The sequence below is a fragment of the Gouania willdenowi genome, chromosome 19, assembly GCF_900634775.1.
Source record: "Gouania willdenowi chromosome 19, fGouWil2.1, whole genome shotgun sequence".
Taxonomy (NCBI): Eukaryota; Metazoa; Chordata; class Actinopteri; order Blenniiformes; family Gobiesocidae; genus Gouania; species Gouania willdenowi.
In genome coordinates, this window is record NC_041062.1 from 8,250,987 (window position 1) to 8,270,138 (window position 19,152).

At 36.8% G+C, this 19,152-nt stretch overlaps 1 protein-coding gene across 4 annotated transcripts in view; it reads right to left on the reverse strand.

Moving 5' to 3' along the window:
- The window catches only part of aatkb (apoptosis-associated tyrosine kinase b), a 44,994-nt gene that overhangs the window by 10,419 nt on the left and 15,423 nt on the right, over window positions 1-19,152 (reverse strand). The window contains exons 2-6 of one of the 4 annotated variants that reach the window (XM_028476294.1): window positions 14,258-14,391; window positions 6,820-6,958; window positions 1,597-1,676; window positions 796-914; window positions 621-708 (exon numbers count right to left, since the gene is read on the reverse strand). In XM_028476294.1, coding sequence (XP_028332095.1) covers window positions 621-708; window positions 796-914; window positions 1,597-1,676; window positions 6,820-6,958; window positions 14,258-14,391 — 560 coding nt within the window. Of the gene's footprint in view, window positions 1-620; window positions 709-795; window positions 915-1,596; window positions 1,677-2,655; window positions 2,798-6,819; window positions 6,959-12,012; window positions 12,128-12,393; window positions 12,580-14,257; window positions 14,392-19,152 lie in introns of those variants that run through there. The other 3 variants (XM_028476296.1, XM_028476295.1, XM_028476297.1) reach the window with 3 other exon arrangements.

Below are 19,152 nucleotides of genomic sequence, written 5' to 3' on the forward strand. Positions count from 1 at the left end.
TCACAAAATCAATAACATTTAAAAGAGATATGATATTTGTCACTTATTGTCTGGATATTGTGGGCACCGTACACATACTTTATGTATCATTTATACGTCAAAGTTCAAACTTGGGGAAATTGATGTTGAAATTGCAAATTTTCCCACCTAAAATCTGCAGTCCACTTAAACAAACTACTTTATATTTGGCCCCTGCACTAAAATTAGTGTTCTTTTGAATTACTTACAATTATTTTTATTAATGGCTTCCCTTTGTTTTAAATTCCTCACAACTCTTCTTTTAATGTCAATTCCTTTTTCTCCATTTTCATTGTAACTTGTTTATCTTTCTCCAATTTTCTTGATTTTCCATCATCTTCTCCCTTTCATCCTTCCTTCCCTGACCTGTCTTCCCTCTTTTCCTCTCTTCTTTATCGTGTCCCTCCCATATTTTTCCTTTCTTTCACCTTTGAATGAAATATATTGATTACAAGTTGGTACAAGTGTAACTAATCCCATTAGGAAGCTTCTGCCTTCATGCCAAGAAGAATCTGAGAGCCAAAACAGTGTCAGCACACATTACAGGATGTTTTCAATCAACCTAATGCCCAAAAGGAGTTAAAGAATGTTTACATACTCACCAAAGGACAAAACTCCATCACCAGCAGGTAAGGGGTGACCTCAGTGCACTGGGACAGGCACTGTAGCAGAGCCGGATGATGGAGAGAACTGAAGAAAAGGACAAGTAGAGTCCAGTCAGGATCAGTGATTGATTCTCCACCCTGGATTTAACGGACGGCGGAATTTCGACTTTACCGGAACGGTTTGCTTTCTTCCAAAAAGTGCATCTGGTCCTGAACGCTGGCACTGGATTTGAGCTCCTTCACCACCACCTGGATGGTGTTTAGACCCGTGTTCACCTCCCCGAGCAAAACCTGAAACAGACACAAAGAAACAAATAGATTACAAACAAATTATAGGAAAGAATCAGAGAAACAACACGATATATGGACCGGAATTTTCATTAGGGGCACATCTGGGAAAAAATTATGTCCAGGCTCAATACTTTTTAAAATATTGCTTTCAGGAAAATAATTACCCACTAAAATATCAAGTGTGTGTTGCTTAATAAAGCAGAAAAATCTAAGGTTTTTGGTTCCGCTAGTTTTTTTGGAATGCAGCTCTGATTGACAATTATCAGCACTTTTCCTTTTCCTTTTCACTCCGTTAACATCAACCGTATCCATGGAAAGCCCAGAAAAACTTTTTGATATCAATTTTAAAAAGGCAATGAAATACATTATATTTTAGAAAAGGAACCATTGAGTTGTACCTCAGTGTGTGATGGTTGTGACCAACCTTCATGTTGTCCATTCCACTCCGTTGCCAGGTAACGGAGTGGAAAGACCTTCATCATTCAGCCTCATGTTAAACAAAAATTAGATCTATTTAGATCTATTAGAGCTATTTAATCAGTAAAATATATTTATTAATTCATTCTGAGTTTATTTCATACTCATCATATTCTGTTTCTCTTGGTAAACTATTTAACCCATAGCCTCATTGAACTCTGCTCCCACCTATGAGCAATAGTCGAAGGGTTAAAGATCGTCTTACCTTTCCGAACCAGCCATTCCCGATCTCTTTCAGGTAGAGGAGATTGTGGCGGCCGACGTCCGCGGAATTCAGGTGTTGGACTGGAAAAAGACCAAAAATATGGTGGTGAATTAAAAAACTATTAATTAGTTTATTTTTCAATGGGTTTTTTTCAATGAATTATAACAAGGTTGTGGGTTCAGATCCAGCTCTTATTAGCCAGAGTTCTAAAGAGTAAAACTCGGGGTCAAGTGCAAAAATTCTGAGCCCCATAATCTTCTATAACCAACGTGATCTTCCACATCACTTTGATACTTTTACCACAAGCCAGTCAGAAGCTCTCGTATCCGACAGATCAGTAACAGCCAATCAGTAGCTTTGGAGGGACACGTTAAAATCTTGCAGCAAAAATCAGTGAAATTAGTTTTTCCTTTTTTTCTGCTTCTGTTCTGACCTCCAACAAGTACTTAAACATTCAACCTTTAATTATACAGAGAATCTCATTGAGAGACACAAGTTCTCATTCACAAAAGACAAAGAGACCAACTGGGTTCACATTAAAATACTCAGCCGTGCACCATGGGAGGCTTTGAAGCCAGACCATTCAACAGGACGTAGATACAGAGGGACATTATGACGCAGTTATACGAAAACAACGAAAACCCTTAAGAAAATTAAAGTTTCTGTGTGAGAGTTTTCCATGTTAAAATGAGAAGTTTTACACACTCAGTGAAAAGTGGAGGAACAGAGAGAGTGAGGAAGTCTGTAGTGTTCAGGGTCCTTTTGATCCTGAAAGTTCAACCTTTGAAGCACTAGTATCAAACGTTAAAGGTTCATTACACATACACAAACCATAAAATGCATGATTAACAAATACAGCAGATCTTTATATTAACCCTCATGGAAATAATCGAGTAAATGAATCATGGCCTATTTATTTCGTCCTATTTTCTCTATTCATATCACCACTCTTGAATAATTGAAAACCAATACAGAGCAAACGCATCCCCGCTCATACATTATAGGTTAAAATCCCCATTAATAAGTCATCATAAAGGATGTAGAGATGATACAACGCACCACATCGAGGTTGTTAGGAGGTTCCATCGAGCGTCTCTAATGTCCCCGTCCTCCATCGTCCACAGGAACCATGTCGCTAACGTGTTATCAGATGTCTGAAGGACTGGCATCTCTCGCTCACACCCATGTGAACCCATCCTGACTCAGGACAGCGTTGGTTTGAGGAGCACAGGGAGGTCTTTGTGTTCCTCCTACAGACTAACACACAGTCCAGTGTGTGTGTGTGTGTGTGTGTGTGAAGGCCTTATTGGACACTGTTGTCTCCAAAGCGCTCATTCCAATCCTCACACCCACTCATGGTTTCTCCGAAAGCCACCATTGTCCCCAAGCCTGGAGCAGCATGGCACCGGTTAGGACTAGTTAGCACTAAAACACTGAGGCTATTATCACAGGCTGTGTGTGGAGATGGTAACAACAACGTAGAGCGCGGATACTTCGTTACTGGACTCAGCTATAGGTTTACTACATTGGGAAACGACTATTTGCTTATACTTTTAAAAATGGCCTCATTAGTTTCTTTAACTTTATGGGGAATTATGATGTGAATGTTAGTGGAAAAACATCACAAATCAGAAAATAAGAAAAAGTGCACACAAATATAAACGCCACAACACAAAAGCAGCCCGGTGAACACTGACAACGCAAGTAAAAATCCATGAAGAAGAGTGACATTAATGTGAAAAATGTTTTACTGCTGGGCTACTTTCATTTTGCGTTGCGTTGTGAGCTCTCAGGGCCACCGTAGAAAAGTAATGCTCACAAAAAATGCTTTTGTTTTGAAAAGGGGATGTTTGTTTTTGAGCTTGAAGCCGGTCCAAGGAAAAAGTTGACGTTCCGTTTGCAATCAGAATCAGAAGTCCTTTATTTATCCCAGAGAGAAATTACTTACGTTACAGCCGCTCAAGAATTATTACAAATAAAAAGAATGCATCATGGGGCAATTGAGTATGACTAGTGTGACCCCCGTGCGTACTTAAAAAATGTCCTCATATAGCACAACATCTGGGCATTTCTCACGTACTCAATCTTTTCATACTATCTAATGGGAATGCACTACATATTCATTTTAATGTCAAACTCAGTATGACAATGATTACCACAAACTTCGTAAAAACTTAAAAAGTAGGGCTTAAATTATTAAAACATTAAAAGGTCTTTTTTTTTAGCATTCAATTAATTAAAAATAATTTCAGGATTCTAATAATTACTATATATTGTCAAATTCTTTAATATATTATATACTTTTACTTTAAAATACAAACTTAAATATTTTTTGCTTGAATTGGGAAATAAAACAAATACTGGCTTTTATTTCAAGGACTTTATGGCAAAAATTCTGAAAATGTTTCTTAACCAAATCAGAATCAGAATCAGAATCAGAATGCAGTTTATACTGTTTTTTTTAATCAGACGTTTTGAAATAAAAGGGTTTAAGGGCTGTGGTGAGAGGCCAGAGCTGCCAGTGACAGCTTGAAATGTAAATATTTCCTAATGCTGAATAATCCTATCTAAACTGGATTTTTTTTGTGATGGTTGCGAAAACAGGAGGCAAACATAAAACAGATTTTATTCCTGGACTTTATGTCCATTTTTACAAACAAACGTGAACAATCTGCCGTGATGTAAGAGGGCGAGGTTGTCTCAGAGGTGCCGTAATGAATCCCCGACAGCCACTCTGTTACAACCATATGGTTTCTATTATCCACGGAGGACTAAAGCTGTGCTAAAGGCTCTGTTTTCCCAGGATTTCACTCCTCTCTGAGCGCTAGTGGTGCATACGGATAGATTTCACATTCATGGGCTGTCTGTAGTGTCTCCGCGGCAGAAAAATACATGAAATCTGTCAGGAATGTCATAGGATTGTTGAGAAACTGATGAAGAGTATAATCATTCAAAAAGTTCATTTAATGAAGAAATTCAAACCATAGAAGTTGGAAAATAAAAAAACAAAACAAAAATCACCAAATTTAGTTCTGATGGTGTAATTAAAACAAATGACTCAGCAAGTATTTAGTGACCAAACACACCCTAAATGATGTTACGGTACTTGGAAGCTAATCTGGAGGTTTGACACTCCTGGGTGGAGACAGGAGGGAGGAGAACTGAAGCTTTCCACATGATGTCACAATTCAACTGGTGATCATTATAAATGGTGATCCATCACTCCGGAACGCAGTTTTTAATGCTTTCAGTAGTTTCATAAATGTTCAATACAACAACAACAAAAAACACTGATGACAAACAGATGCCAGATACTGTATGTTAGCATTGTTAGCTAACAGAACAGAAACCAGTCACACAATAACATGTTCACGTGTCAAACTGTAACACTCCCAACTAAAACTCGTCCAAAAGACATAAGACAAGGACTAGGGGACATGTTTTATCAGCAATGTTTTGATGACTGCGTTTGTCAGATCACACCGCTCATTCAGCAAACACTCACGGTCCCTAACATGACTGGTCTGCATCAACAGATGCTGTAAAAAAAAAATGCCTAGCTGTCACCTGAAATGTGTTTCTATTGTATTGTAACAAACCGAAACATCTTTTTGGTGTGATGGGTCGCCAGATATAACTTGAACTGTTAACTTATTTTCACCCTGAGAACAAGAACAAAAGTTGTCTGTTGTGGTGAATTATGTTGCCAGATTAGGTCTAACCTCAGTTTATCAGCGAGCGTCAGCACATTAACACAGAGCAACGACTGTTGTCACAACGAAGGAAAAGGTCTGTGAGCGAAGGAGGGAAGCTCTCACTAAGGGTTCTATGTGCTCTCACATGCCGGACATACCGACAAACAGCAGAGTAGGCCGCACATCATTATGCAACATGCAGATGTTTGTGAGAGAATGAAGACCATAGGGTTCATTCTGCAGTAAGGCATTGTGGGATAGGTGGAGAACTGGATGACTGAGGCAGGGAGGGGTTTACCCCGGAGACAAAATGCTCACTGATGCCAGACACACATCTCAGCATTCATGGTTTACATGCCCAAGAATAATGTGTAAGACATCTTTTTATGCCAAAAAAGAGTGGACTTCAGTTACGAGTGAGAAATCACTAGATTTCATTCACGTCGTCTCCTTGAGCAGCTGCGGGAAAGTAAATGAGCTGAAGGACTTTAGATATTTAGTGGTTTTGGGATGATTTGCAGAAAGCTCGATTTCCTTCACAAAAAAACTTAAGAAAGTTAGAAACTTCCAAAAAGAAGGATTTTCCAGCATTAGTGATAAATGACAGGGGCTTATTAGCAAGGACCTAATAACCAATATATTTGAGCTTCAATGACCAACAACAAAAGAAAAATCATAATTTCTCCCCGATTTAGACTTTTAAAACTTTTTAAAAGTTTTTTCCCAATACAAAAGAGAAAGAGAATCTATTATAATAAACATTTTTAAGTCAGAAACAGCACTTTATTTGGTTAAAAAAAAAAAGATAATAAAAATCACTCAACTGGTTGCAAACACAAATAAAATGTAAAATAATAAAAAGGTTTTGACTTCATATTATAAAAATGAAATGATTTACTTTTTAAAAATTTGAAACCATTTAAAAAATTTAAAAAAATTGTTCATTCTATTGTATAACATTTAATTTTTATCACTTTATTTATAACTTCATCTATTTTCTATTCTCCCAGTGCTATTTAACTATTCTTTTACTTTTTTTATTCTTTTTAATTTTTTTTTTAACAATTAACTGATTTTTTATTAAAACAAACCATTACAAAAATCAGCATCAACGCATTCAAATATTTGACTCTAAACATCAATCGACAGATGCTCAAACAGAATGAATATTTGAATTAATTAATTGATTAATTTTGATTATTAATTAATATTCTATTAAATAATAAAATAATTAAAATAACCATTAAAAAACAATTAAGTATTACAGACTGTGTGGCGTTAATTGTGCTGTCCACCTATGAGAATTTGGTTAGCTTAGCATGTAGCGGCACTTTTATTATTACATTTTTATCCAGGGGCAATAGCCAAAAATCCAGAAACATACTTCTATTAGTTAATAATAGTTAGCATGCATCTATAGCAAGCATTAGCATCAATCCTTATGTATCTTTATGTCTGCGTCAGTAAATATAAGTTAAAAGTTGAGCCAATTCATCGGGGGGGAGGAGCCTGTATTTGGGTTCCTCACCTGATCGAGCAGGTTGCTTAGCAACCGGCAGTGACACCTCGGTGAGGGGGAGGATGTAAACGTCCGGACTGCTCTGGGTGGCCGGCGACGCCAGAGTGGACATGTCTGCTTGGTATTCATCGTCCACATTCTTGAATTCCTGTAACAACAAAAAAAAGAGGAAATAAAAAACAGTCACTGCAAGATCAATCAGTGTAACGATCTTTGATCCTCTAAAATCAAAGGTTTTCATGCATCATTTGAACTTTTATGAGCAAAATTCTCTTTGCCTACACATGCTTCACAATATGTTTTCTTTGGGAATATGAAGACCTGTCCAAAATGTCTAATGCTACACAACTAAAGCACAATGAATAATTATACAACTTAAATGATAAAAGTCTTACTGCAAGTAACATTTGTTCTTAATGTGTTTAGTCAAACTTTTGTCATTGTGAATGTTTTTTTTTTTAAAAAGTCAACCTTTAAGATGTAATACATTTTTAGAGAAAACAGTTAAAAATGTGAATAGAAAGTGAACAATGTGGAAGGTTTTCCTGCTCTTTTGATCAGCAGCAACGTATTTTATGGAATATAAGTGACACTGGTATACATGTCATTTGCCCCAAAATGCACTATTTTTGCTTAGCAATCAGGCACATGTTTTTACAGTTTTCAGAGCACAGTGATTGTGTTTATCATGTCAATGTTGGGTTTTTAAAGATTCATTTTTAGCATGTTCTTTAAAAAGCCTCTCCACTCATCTCTAAAGCAATATTTTTTTAATAGTTTAAAAATGTAAATATGAAGAACTGTACATAATGTCTAATGCTACCAATTACACATCTTATAGAAATGATAAAAGTCACATTTACTGCAAATTCAACCAAAACCTAAAAAGAAATTCTTAATTTGTTTAGTCAAACTTCTGTCATCGTGAATGTTTTTTTTTTTTTTTTAAATGTCAACCTTTAAAATTTTGCAGAAAAAGCAGATAATCAATAAGAACTTATAAAATCATCATTAAAATCATCAACAAACACATGACATCAACAACATGACCAAAAATCTCTCTCTCAATCATACGCAGTAGAGAAAAGACATTTTTAAATCAAACTTTTAACTTTGATTTAAAAATGTTCACATTAGATGCTGACTTCAGCTCTGCTGCAGTTTGTTCCACTTCTTTGCAGCATAACAACTAAAAGCAGCATCACCATGTTTACTGTGAGCTCTGGGCTCCACTATCTGACCTGTGTCCATAGATCTGAGAGACCTGCTGGGTTCATACCTGACTAACATGTCACTGATGTATTCTGGACCAAACCCATTCACAGATTTATACACCAGCAGCAGAACTTTAAAGTCTATTCTGAGGCTGACTGGGAGCCAGTGTAAAGACTTTAAAACTGGACTAATGTGTTCTGACCTCTTTGTTCTGGTTAAGACCCGAGCTGCAGCGTTCTGAACCACTGTTGCTGTTTGATGCTCTATTGGGGGATTCCTGTCAGAAGACCATTACAATAGTCCAGTCTGCTGGAGATAAAAGCATGGACCAGTTTCTCCTGATCTTTCTGAGCCATTAAACCTTTCACTCTGGAGATGTTCTTTAGGTGGTAGAAGCTGTTTTTGTGATAGATTTGATCTGACTGTTGAATGTAAGATCTGAGTCCATCAGAACACCAAGGTTTTTGACTTGGTCTTTAGCTTTTATAGATCGAGACTTAAGATAATTACTGACAGCATCTCCACTCGTCTCTAAAGCACTTTTTTTAGTTTAAATATAAGGACTTTGGTGTGCTCGTCTACAGAGTGGATGGGAACAAAAGCTGGAAAAATGTGACCCACTGCCTTCTGCAACACGCACACACACACACACACACACACACACACACACACACGACCTCCGGACCAGTTCTTCACACGGCCCTACTCGCCCTCCCATTAAACATGTGTTTTCACTCTACACACACACACACACGCACGCACACGCACACACCCTAAAAAAACATTTTTCTGCTAAATATCATGCTAAACCCAGGAAGTACGCTGACCTTTTGAAGACTTGGACACAAACAAAGAAAAGCATTCCTTTATAGACAAAGTATCAAAGGAGAATATAGAGAATAAATGCATAAACTCCAGGAAATGGGTAAAAAATAACAGAAATAAAAAATAAAACCTAGAATGATAACCGTAGGAGTGAGTTAGGCATATTTCTTACAGTTCTTATTGTTTGTTTGTTGGTAACTTTGCACGTATTCATGCAAACGGCCTGAACACTAGGCGTGTGCATTGCCATTAATACGATATGATTCACAATTTACATGTTAAGATACAATATATCCTGATATGTCCCAATACTAATCAATACGATATACATTGCAGTATAAAAATTCACCTTTACAAGTTAAAAAAAGGTATGAAATACAATTTATTTCATTTTTTTCAAACTTGCGAGAACAAGTAAACTGTAATTCAAGCACCAACATTAAAAACAACTTTTGCTTCTACAACAGATTCTTAAATTCTTAAATTAAAAAAGTAACCATGTACATCTATAAAAGTGCCCAGTATGTGTGCAATAAACTTCCAGCTAAAATGCATTGAGGGGTGAGGTAGTTTAACTAGGTCTGATGGTGCGTTCACTGACCCCTAGTGATCGGGCGTTTATGTGCTATGCATATGTTAGTGCAATTAAATGTTTTTTTTCCGTTAAAAACATGATTAAAAAAATTATTTGGACATTTTTTGGATCGATATGATAATCGTGCAATCAATTATTGCGATATATTGCCAAATCAATTTTGTCTCACACTCCTACTGAACACTATATAACATAATTAAATTTTCTATTATTTTATGTCTTACTAATTACATTTAAAATGAGCTTTTGAAAGCCATTAAAACCCATTTAGCGTTCAGCTATGGTCCTCACTTATAGAACCAGCTCCCAGTCCCAGTACGGGACGATGATCCTTTCTCCACCATTAAGGCTAAACTTCAAACCTACCTATTTGAAAAAGAGACAAATAATTAAGAGTAGATCACTCCAGGTGGGTCTTGGGTTGGGGTTAAGATACGGGGCCACGCCTTGGACTGTGGGTTGTGTCTGATCCAGTCTTAATGTCCCACTGACTCCCTAAATCCAGATTTGTCGTCTCCTGATCTATGGTTCACAGCTCAACCAGTTTGTGATCCTCTGTTCTCCTCCTCTATCCACTCCTGAGTCTGCTTCTGATGGAAGTTTCTTCCTGTTCAACGGGTGGTTCTCCTCTCCGTCGTCGCTGATGCTTGTTAATGTGTAAAATAAAACGTTACTACTTTAAAATGAGAATCTTTTCCCACTCCACACTGGATTGTGTCATTTTCAACACAGTTGGATCACAAACAAATGATAAATGGCACTGTTCCACTCAAACTGTCTTGTCCAAATTGTGATTTTTAAGTGTGAAACTAAGCACACACACGTGGGTGTGAACTCGTGGTCATGCAGCTGTGAGACTAAACTCCTTAAATAATGCATTTCTAATGTGCATTCTATGTTTAATCATGCTAAAAATGTGAATCTGAAACCGACTCAGACAGACATTTTCATTCACACATTTGAAAAAAGTATGGTTTGTTTGTGCAACTCTGCAGTAAAATATCAAGTAACACTGCGTGCATTACACCTGCCTTACACTCATACTGACGAAGACGTCGGGAAAAACTACACATTTCAGCTGGGATTCTACATCCCTGACCATCAGTCATGCAACACGCAGCTCTAGACATGTAATATTTCAGTATGTACTGCATGTATGATGATGTTTCTACAGCTCTTGTATTACGCTTGATAATAATAATGTAACGGTTTTTAATTCAACATTTTAAAAGTAAACCCCCCCATTTACCTCAAATATTTAAACACACTTTACCCTTGGGGTCAATCTGACCCCAGGGATATTTGCCTCCAGAAAATGATTGTCAGAAAATTGTTAGCAGAGTGTTTGTGGTATAAATAGGTCACACATACACGCACAGACACACACATTCATGCCCATGGTGTGGCAAAGTTCTCATGAGAATCTTGTACCCACCACCACCCCATGTCATGTATTAACTCAAAAGTACCAACTCTGCACCTGTAGATAGACAAGTTTTACAAGGCAAAAACAGCTTGGGTCGAATTGACCCCAGAGGAACACAAATGCATGCAATATGTGTTCAGCAGATTGAAAAAATATGATGCTTCATCAGTGGTACCGATCAAAATAGGAAAAGTAATAAAAATATGGAGCTAAAAACTAAAAAAAAGTCAACTTTTTTTTTTTGAATGATAAACATGGTGAAATTGACCCAAAGGATAATAGGAGGGTTATTGTTTTCAAAATAAAGTGTTAACACTGCACCACATTGGGTGATTTGGAACATTATTAGTTGGTATACAAGGAAAGGACAGATGGCACTGTCTTATAATAAATAGCTGCACATTTGGAGAAATCACTGGGAAAAAATGCAATCTCCACATTCCACACCTCTACTTGTATTATTTTAGCATGTTTTTGCAGCTACTGTTCAGAAATGTTCAATTGAAACCCATCAATTGTTTTTTTTTTTTGCAGCCCGACTCCTATTGCAAACAGTTTCTAGGATCATGTTGTATAAAACATGTGTGAAACTCAAGGCCCGGGGGCCAAATCCGGCCCTTTGGAGGATCCAATCTGGCCCGCAGGAGAAAGTAAAAAAGGCAGAGAAAACATCAATCATTGTGTTAATGAAACGCAACAATATTTGCAGGGGCGCAGTTTTCCCAGTGCTTATATCGCATGATGGCAGTCATTTTTAATGTTAAACAGTTGAAAAACCTCAAAATTCTTACACAATGTTAAAATTTTCCTCAAATTATGAGATAATATTTCCTTAATGAAATAGAAATTTGTCACAAAATCGAGGAAATGTAAGATGAATGAAGATCCTGTTGGGACTGATATCTGTCACTTGGATTTGGTCGGTTTCTTACATATTTCATATTTTATGTACACGTAGAAGTAAAAACTAGAGCGCAATCATGTTGAAATTACTGGTGTCCCAGATTAAAACGTGTGGCCCACTTGAGATCAAACTGCTTCGTATTTGGCCCCTGAAATCAAATTATTTTGACATCTCTGAACAAAAGCATTAAAATGAATATAAGTTGTAATATTTATCTCTTGACCTGACTCGCCTTACCTTAGAGACGACGACACGGCTTTCCCACACACACACATCCACCCGCACACACACCCTGACAACGATAAGACGGCAACAGCTGCAAGAGGCTTTATCGTGTGTGAAGGAGGGAGGGGAGGACTGAAGACAGGATGCAGGGATGGAGGGATAGGAAGGATAGAAAGAGAGAGAGAGAGAGAGAGAGAGAGAGAGAGGGAGGGAGGAAGAGGGAGGAGCTTGATGTGAGACTGTTGTCATCTCACCAGGGAGAGAGGAGTGAAATCAAGCCCCTGCAGGAATGTGAGGAGGTGGGAGGGGGTGAGGAAGGATGGAGGGAGAGGAGAGGAGGGGAAAGGAAGAGGAAGAGTGTGTGTGTGTGTGTGGGGGGGGGGATTCACATACTATTCTTGTGACATCACCCCATTTCTTCTCTCTCTTCCTTTTCTCTCGCTCCCAAAAAGCTGAAGAACATCTGCTGGACAGTTTCAGCCATTAAAGCCAATCTGTGTCACATTCACACACGTTTGACCAGAGAAGACCAATCATGCACTCATTAATCATTCATGTGACTCTTATTGATTACATTTCATCCACAAACATTAGGTTCACAGCTGTTCAAAGTTATAGCTTCAAATGATTGCAATTCCCGTCAGTTTTACAGTCAAAAATCATCCCACAGGTTGGATTAGACCACATGAAGAGATTAATTTACCCTCTTACATTTACACTCGTTATGTCACCTGTGGCAAACTCAATCTGGCCATTAAATGCTTCAAAGACAGTCTACAGAATGATATTATGAAGTTAAAAACATTGATCATGACCTAAAACACCTTATGTTATTGAGTTTATTGTTTCTTACTTAATATTATCTTATTCTACTTCATCCAATCTTACTTTATCTTATCTCATCTCGTCATATACTACTTCATCTCATTGTATCTTATCAAATCTCATCATATCCCATCTTATCTTACTCTATATAATCCTATCTCCACTCCACCTTCCTCTGTCATTGTGTCTCATATTTTTCCTACTTTCGCTCTTCTCATCTCTTCTCATCTCTTCTCATCTCATCTCATCTCGGAGGCAACCGGTTTGTCTCCAAAGCAAATACAACAAAGATGAGTGATGCAATTGTTTGTAAAACAGACTTTCTGTCGTTTCTTGTTGTTCTTCGGACAGAGGCTCTTCTCTCTGGGAGCGGCCTTCTCTGACACATGATGAGGCTACAGACCGGATGCACTTCTCGCTAAAGGCTCTCTCTCCAAACACTCAGTGTTGCCTTGGCCACGCCCATGTCCGCCCTAGGTGGTCCGAGCATCCATGCAAACACAAAGCAGACGTGAAGCTCATCCAACAGACAGTCAATCTGCTTTCACTGAGACCACACCTCCTTGCTGAGGGTGGAGACGCCATCTCTGCATCCTCGTACACGCAAAAAGTTCATCCAGCAGATATAATTACATGCATTTAACACAGCTTTGTCTTTCCAACAGAGTTAATGACTTTCAAAACGACTGCTGCATTAATTAATGAACCCGACACTTTTGACTGACGATTGCAGAGCAGGAACAAAACAAAATAGATGTAACGGGCTTCATCAGAAATGTCAAATTTATATTAGTTCAGAGGCCAAATAAAGAGTAGTTTGATATCAAGTGACAAGTAAATTCAACATTATTGTAACAATATGCATCAGCCTAGATATTACTGCTTTTTATTTGAACTACATTTATATTTGAGAAAGTGAAAGGATAGAATACAGTTGTTTGAGATCGTGTATTTCTGTGATATTATTGTCACTATTGTTTTGTCTCTCATTGTATAATTGCATTATTTTGTATATATTTTATTTACATTACTAATGTTTTTCCTATTTTTATACTTTTATACTTACATTCTTTACTCTTTGAGGGCTTAACAGGGAAGTTGGGGACGTTAGTTTGTTATGTCTATGTCCATGCACATGATGGCAAATAAAAATCCTTAAATTATGTATTGTTTTTTTTTTTTAACTGTGCAATAATAATTTAAATAAATAAATACATTATATATATCTATGTATATATTATCTATATTATTATATTATTGCCATTTTGTATATTTTATTACTACTAGACATTTCAAGTGACCCCATTTTATTCCCAGACGACCCCACATGGGGTCACAACCAACACTAATGATTAGATGCAGAGAAAAAGTAAGTGTTGATTGACATAACAGTATTTTTGTATTGTGTGTGTGTGAGTGTGTTTGTGCATACCTTAAAACCCATCTTCCCCTTCTTGCAGCAGAGACAAGCCAGCACGAGGAAGACAAAGGCAAAAAGACCCGAGAGTGAAATAAACACAACAGCCAGAGACGAGGACCAGGACAGTTCCCCCAGAGCAGTACCATCTACAGGAGGAAACCAGAAACACAGCAATTAGACATGATTCACAGCAGAAATTTGATTTATTCTGCTTCACAGAGAATCCACGACGAGTGGAAAACATGCTTCAACCTAGTGGTTCTCAACTATTTTCATGCCGCGACCCCCAAAATAAAAGTTCCAGAAACCGAGGTTGAACACAGACATGAACAGTGAAAAACATTGGAGACGGGGCCATCTACTGTATAATGGGAAATAAAGCTTTTTGGGGTCCATCCATAAAGTCAGCAAAATGATGATCCATTGTTCTATGAATCTGTGATAACCATTTATTTATTCATCTGAATAATATTCACTTTTATCCAGGAAATATATTATTATTTGAGCCCTATAGTCATCTTAAAGATGTGAATCCTTGTTTGAATCAAAAATAAAATGGGTTAAAAGTGACAATAAAGGGTCAACATATGCAACATTAGGTGGAAAAGTGGTGGAAATGGTTTATAAGTGCCGAAAATGTCTGGAAAGTGGAGAAGTGACAGAAATAGGAGTAATGTAGCAAAAATTTATTAAAAGGAGCAGAAAAAATGACAAGAAAAAGTGATGAAAATAGGTTCAAATATGACACGTTTGGTGAAGTTGCAGAAAAAGGGTAAAAAAAAAAAGAAGCCAATATTAATCCCAATTTAGCCTACCTGAACTAAAATAAGTTTGAGAGCAAAGGCAGTATTTAAAGCTGGAGTTAAAAGCTTCCTAATTAGCAATATACAGTATATTATGTGCAATATCACTTAAAAAAAGAAATAAACCTGACACATTCATTGGTTTTACACATCAAACGGAGCCTGAAGCAGAAAATGTGTATCTGAGTCACTGCAGCCCTGAATATAAACAAATGTAGAAATGTCTCTATGGTTGAAGTGGGACTTATTTGGGTCAAACTAAGTCTATTTGCTCATCCATCCCTCTCTTCATTCTGCCTCGCAGTGCAAGGAAATTGGGCTCCTCGCGCAGAAGCTCGATGGATATAACATTCATTTTATCACCAACTAACTGATGATTGCAGACTGTAAATCAAGCAGAAGTGTAGTTAAAGGAAAGTAAAAAGCAGTGTGTGCGGCAGTAAGCCCTCAGTGTGGTCTCACAGTGTACAAACCTGTACAAACCGAGACAATGTGAGGAGGTCATGAGATGCCTTTAAGAAACAGAATCTTTTCTGAACAATTTGAGCCCATTTTTGCTTATTTTTACTTTTTTTCTGTCTGTTTTTGGCCACTCTAATTTACAAAATTCTTTGGTTTTTAAAAATTTCACCACCTGTTTCACCCTTTTTGGTCACTTTTAACTCATTTTAATGATTTACATCCTTACGATGACTATATACTATGGAGCAAATAACACCAAACTTCTTGGATAACAGTAGATATTATTCAGATTAATAAATAAACTTTATCACAGATTCATAGAACAATGGACCATCATTTTGCTGACTTTACGCCTCAAAAAGAAAAAAAAAAGGAACTTCTGCATCACTATTTTTGCTGAAATGTATTTAGCTCTTTTATTTAACATGATAATGATTTTTACAACTTCTTATTTTACTTTTAATGCACTTTAAATGTCTTTAAATTGTGCTATACAAATAAACTCTCTAACGTTCCTCGTTTACAGATTCACAGATAAATCCGGGATGTGTTTTAGGGGAATTTGTAGCATTTTTCCTGATAACACCGCCATCGCTTCTGCAAGGCGGTGGTTACCATGGAAACAGATGGGACGGACAGGGATCGCCACCAGCCGTAAATCTCTCCCGCTGATCCGTGCCAACAGCAGTGCCACACACACACACACACACACACACACACACACACACACACACACACACACACACACACACACACACACACACACACACACACACACACACACACACACACACACACACACACACACACACACACACACACACACAGAGAGGACCGGGAGTCGCTCTGCTGCCAGTTTGAACATCAGGCTCTTAGTTTGATTGGATGGATGGATGGATGGATGGATGGATGAGTGGATGGAATAAAGATAAACCACACACATGCAGGATAGGTCAACCATTAAAATGCATGATTAGCTCTGCAGCTCCAGCTTTTCTGTGCGACTTTTATTTGAATTTGATCAATGAAGCCACACTTTAAACAAGGACGGGTAGATTTATCTGAATTATTTGTCAGGAGTAATCAATCTAAATCAAGTTCCTTGTTTCGCTCATGACTACGTATCCCATCACTTCAAAAGAGCTCAGACAGGACAGACCTCCTGTGTGTCCTTGTAAATCCCACTAAGTAAGCTAAAGATAAAATAAAAGCCTAAAATACATTGGAAATATATTAAATATGATTTATCAATTAAATTACTTAAAAGCCTTGCTATACAAAAATAGGTAATTACAACAAACAATGAATACACATTAATATGTATTTAATATATTGGAGCAAGGCTAAAAAGCTGAGTTTTGATTTTCCTTTGGCAGCATTTCTTCGTAAGCATTTTTAAATGCTTAATGGTAGACGGATGATTTCTTTTATTGTGCTGAAAATGAAAACTTTCTCTCATGAAACTGTAAAGTTGTAAGATTTCAAAGTTAAACTAATGACAGTTAACCCGTTTTTGACTATTTGAGTCACATTTCACCATAAAAACTCATTTTTGTGTGCTGTACAGTTTTTGCTTATGCTCATGTAATATTCATGTTTACATTTGTTGTTGCACTGTGACCTGCTGTACTTCTCTCCATACTGTGGTGACTTGTGAACAAGATGTTTAAATTGTTATCAAAAATAAAAAGTAAAAAAATGTTTGTACACTGCATTAACACAAAAGACCACGTGTGCAACTCAAGGCCCAGGGGCCAAATCCATGAATCACTTTGTAAATGACCAACTAATTGGGTTGTAGATATCTCCAAATTAATACACAAATTCAATGAAACTCTACAATATTTGCAGGACTCACATTTTCTCCATTGGTATATCACATGATGGAAGTCATTTTTAAACTGAAATTGTGAAAAAAAACTCTCAATTTTCTTCAAATTATTTTGCACTAAAATCGGTCACTTATTGCTTTGATATTATCAGTACTGTAGATGTTTTATGATTTATTTATCGGTGCAAGTGCAAACTAGAGCACAATAATGATTTAATTACTCATTTTCCGACATAAAATCTGTGGCCCACTTCAGATAAACTGCTTCGTATTTGGCCCCTGAACTAAAATGAGTTTGACACCCCTGCAATAGACTGAAAATCACACAAAAGATCTCAAATCTGGGTAGATAATTAACTGTGAAATCCTCCCAATTTTTTGGCCAAACCATTGTTATTGGGTAAAATGTTAATATAAGAAGCAGATGTCAAAAACATAGGTACAAATTTATAGTTATTTACTTTACATGCTTGCAATGTTTGTACAAATATCCACAACCTGCCTATTAACACCATTTAAAAAGTGCTATGCAGTTTGGGTATATATGTTAAAACCTTGACAGATGTGGAGAAGAAGAACGGAACGTGTGCTTCTTCAGTAATGCAGGAAAAAGCAGGATCTGCAGGAAGGCAGATGTTCCCGGGGAAAAGGAAAAGACCTGCACTGCGACTAAAGAGAGGCTAAAGAATGCTGAAAGTCATCCAAACATGTGAAACATCCTGTCAGTGCAGCTGTGAAGCATAAAAAACACTCTCTGTTGTTTTCTTCCCCCATGGCTCATTAAAACCAAGACTAATGCTAATGCTAACAAAACTAACACGACAACAGGAAGATGTTCATGTCCTCTGCCAAAGTCGAATAGTTTCATTTATTCCATCCATTGGTCATTTATTTAAATAAGTATTCAAAGTAAAGCACAAAATCTATGTTGAAACTCATTAAAGAGAATAGAAAGTTATTACAAAAGCATGCAGATAACAGGTAAAAGTGCCCGATTTAAATTATTTGTTGCCTGAAAAACCAATGAATGAGGAATGGATCAACATTGTACACGACATCTACATCATGGACTTATTTTATAGAATATGGTCAAAATGGACAGAATATGTTAAGCCTACAAGATCTGATTTCATGTAATGTTGAAATATAAATACTTACAATAATTGCTACTGTTGATAATGCTATGTAAACCAAAACGGCACCCACCTCTCTCTCTATTGTTTTTTCTTTGTTTGTTTTTGTTTTGTTCTAAGTTTTATAATGTAAAAATGGACGAGCAAAATCACATGACTTTGTTGAAAGAAAATCTGTAAGTATTTGTCTCTTCAATAAAATTTAAATGTGAAAAAAGCATGCAGAAAACAGGTAAAAGTGTCATATTTAAATTATTCGTTACAGAACAAAGCGAACAAAAGCCCAAAATGAAATGTCAGAGGAAAAGAGGAAATTACATATTGTCGAAATGACAGTAAAAAAAAATGTGACTGTAAGCACGAGAGACACCATAAGGTTGACTGTTGAGAAAGTCATTGCAGTGGAAAAAGCCAGAAGAACAGATAATGAAGTAAAAAAAAAAAAATCCAAAAGGTCAGATAGAAGACAAGAAAAAGAAGAATAACTAAAGGTTAAACAGCTCAAGAGAAGTTATTCTTTATTCATTCGTTCCAGAAATGTTTTAACAATGTTGTGTTGCAGGTTACAGCACTCAGGCTTGAGAAATGGGTTTGTATTTTACATTTTAACGTATTTTTAAATCAACAGAATAATTTTGCATCTAATTAGTGACTCAAACTATTCCATTCACTCATTCA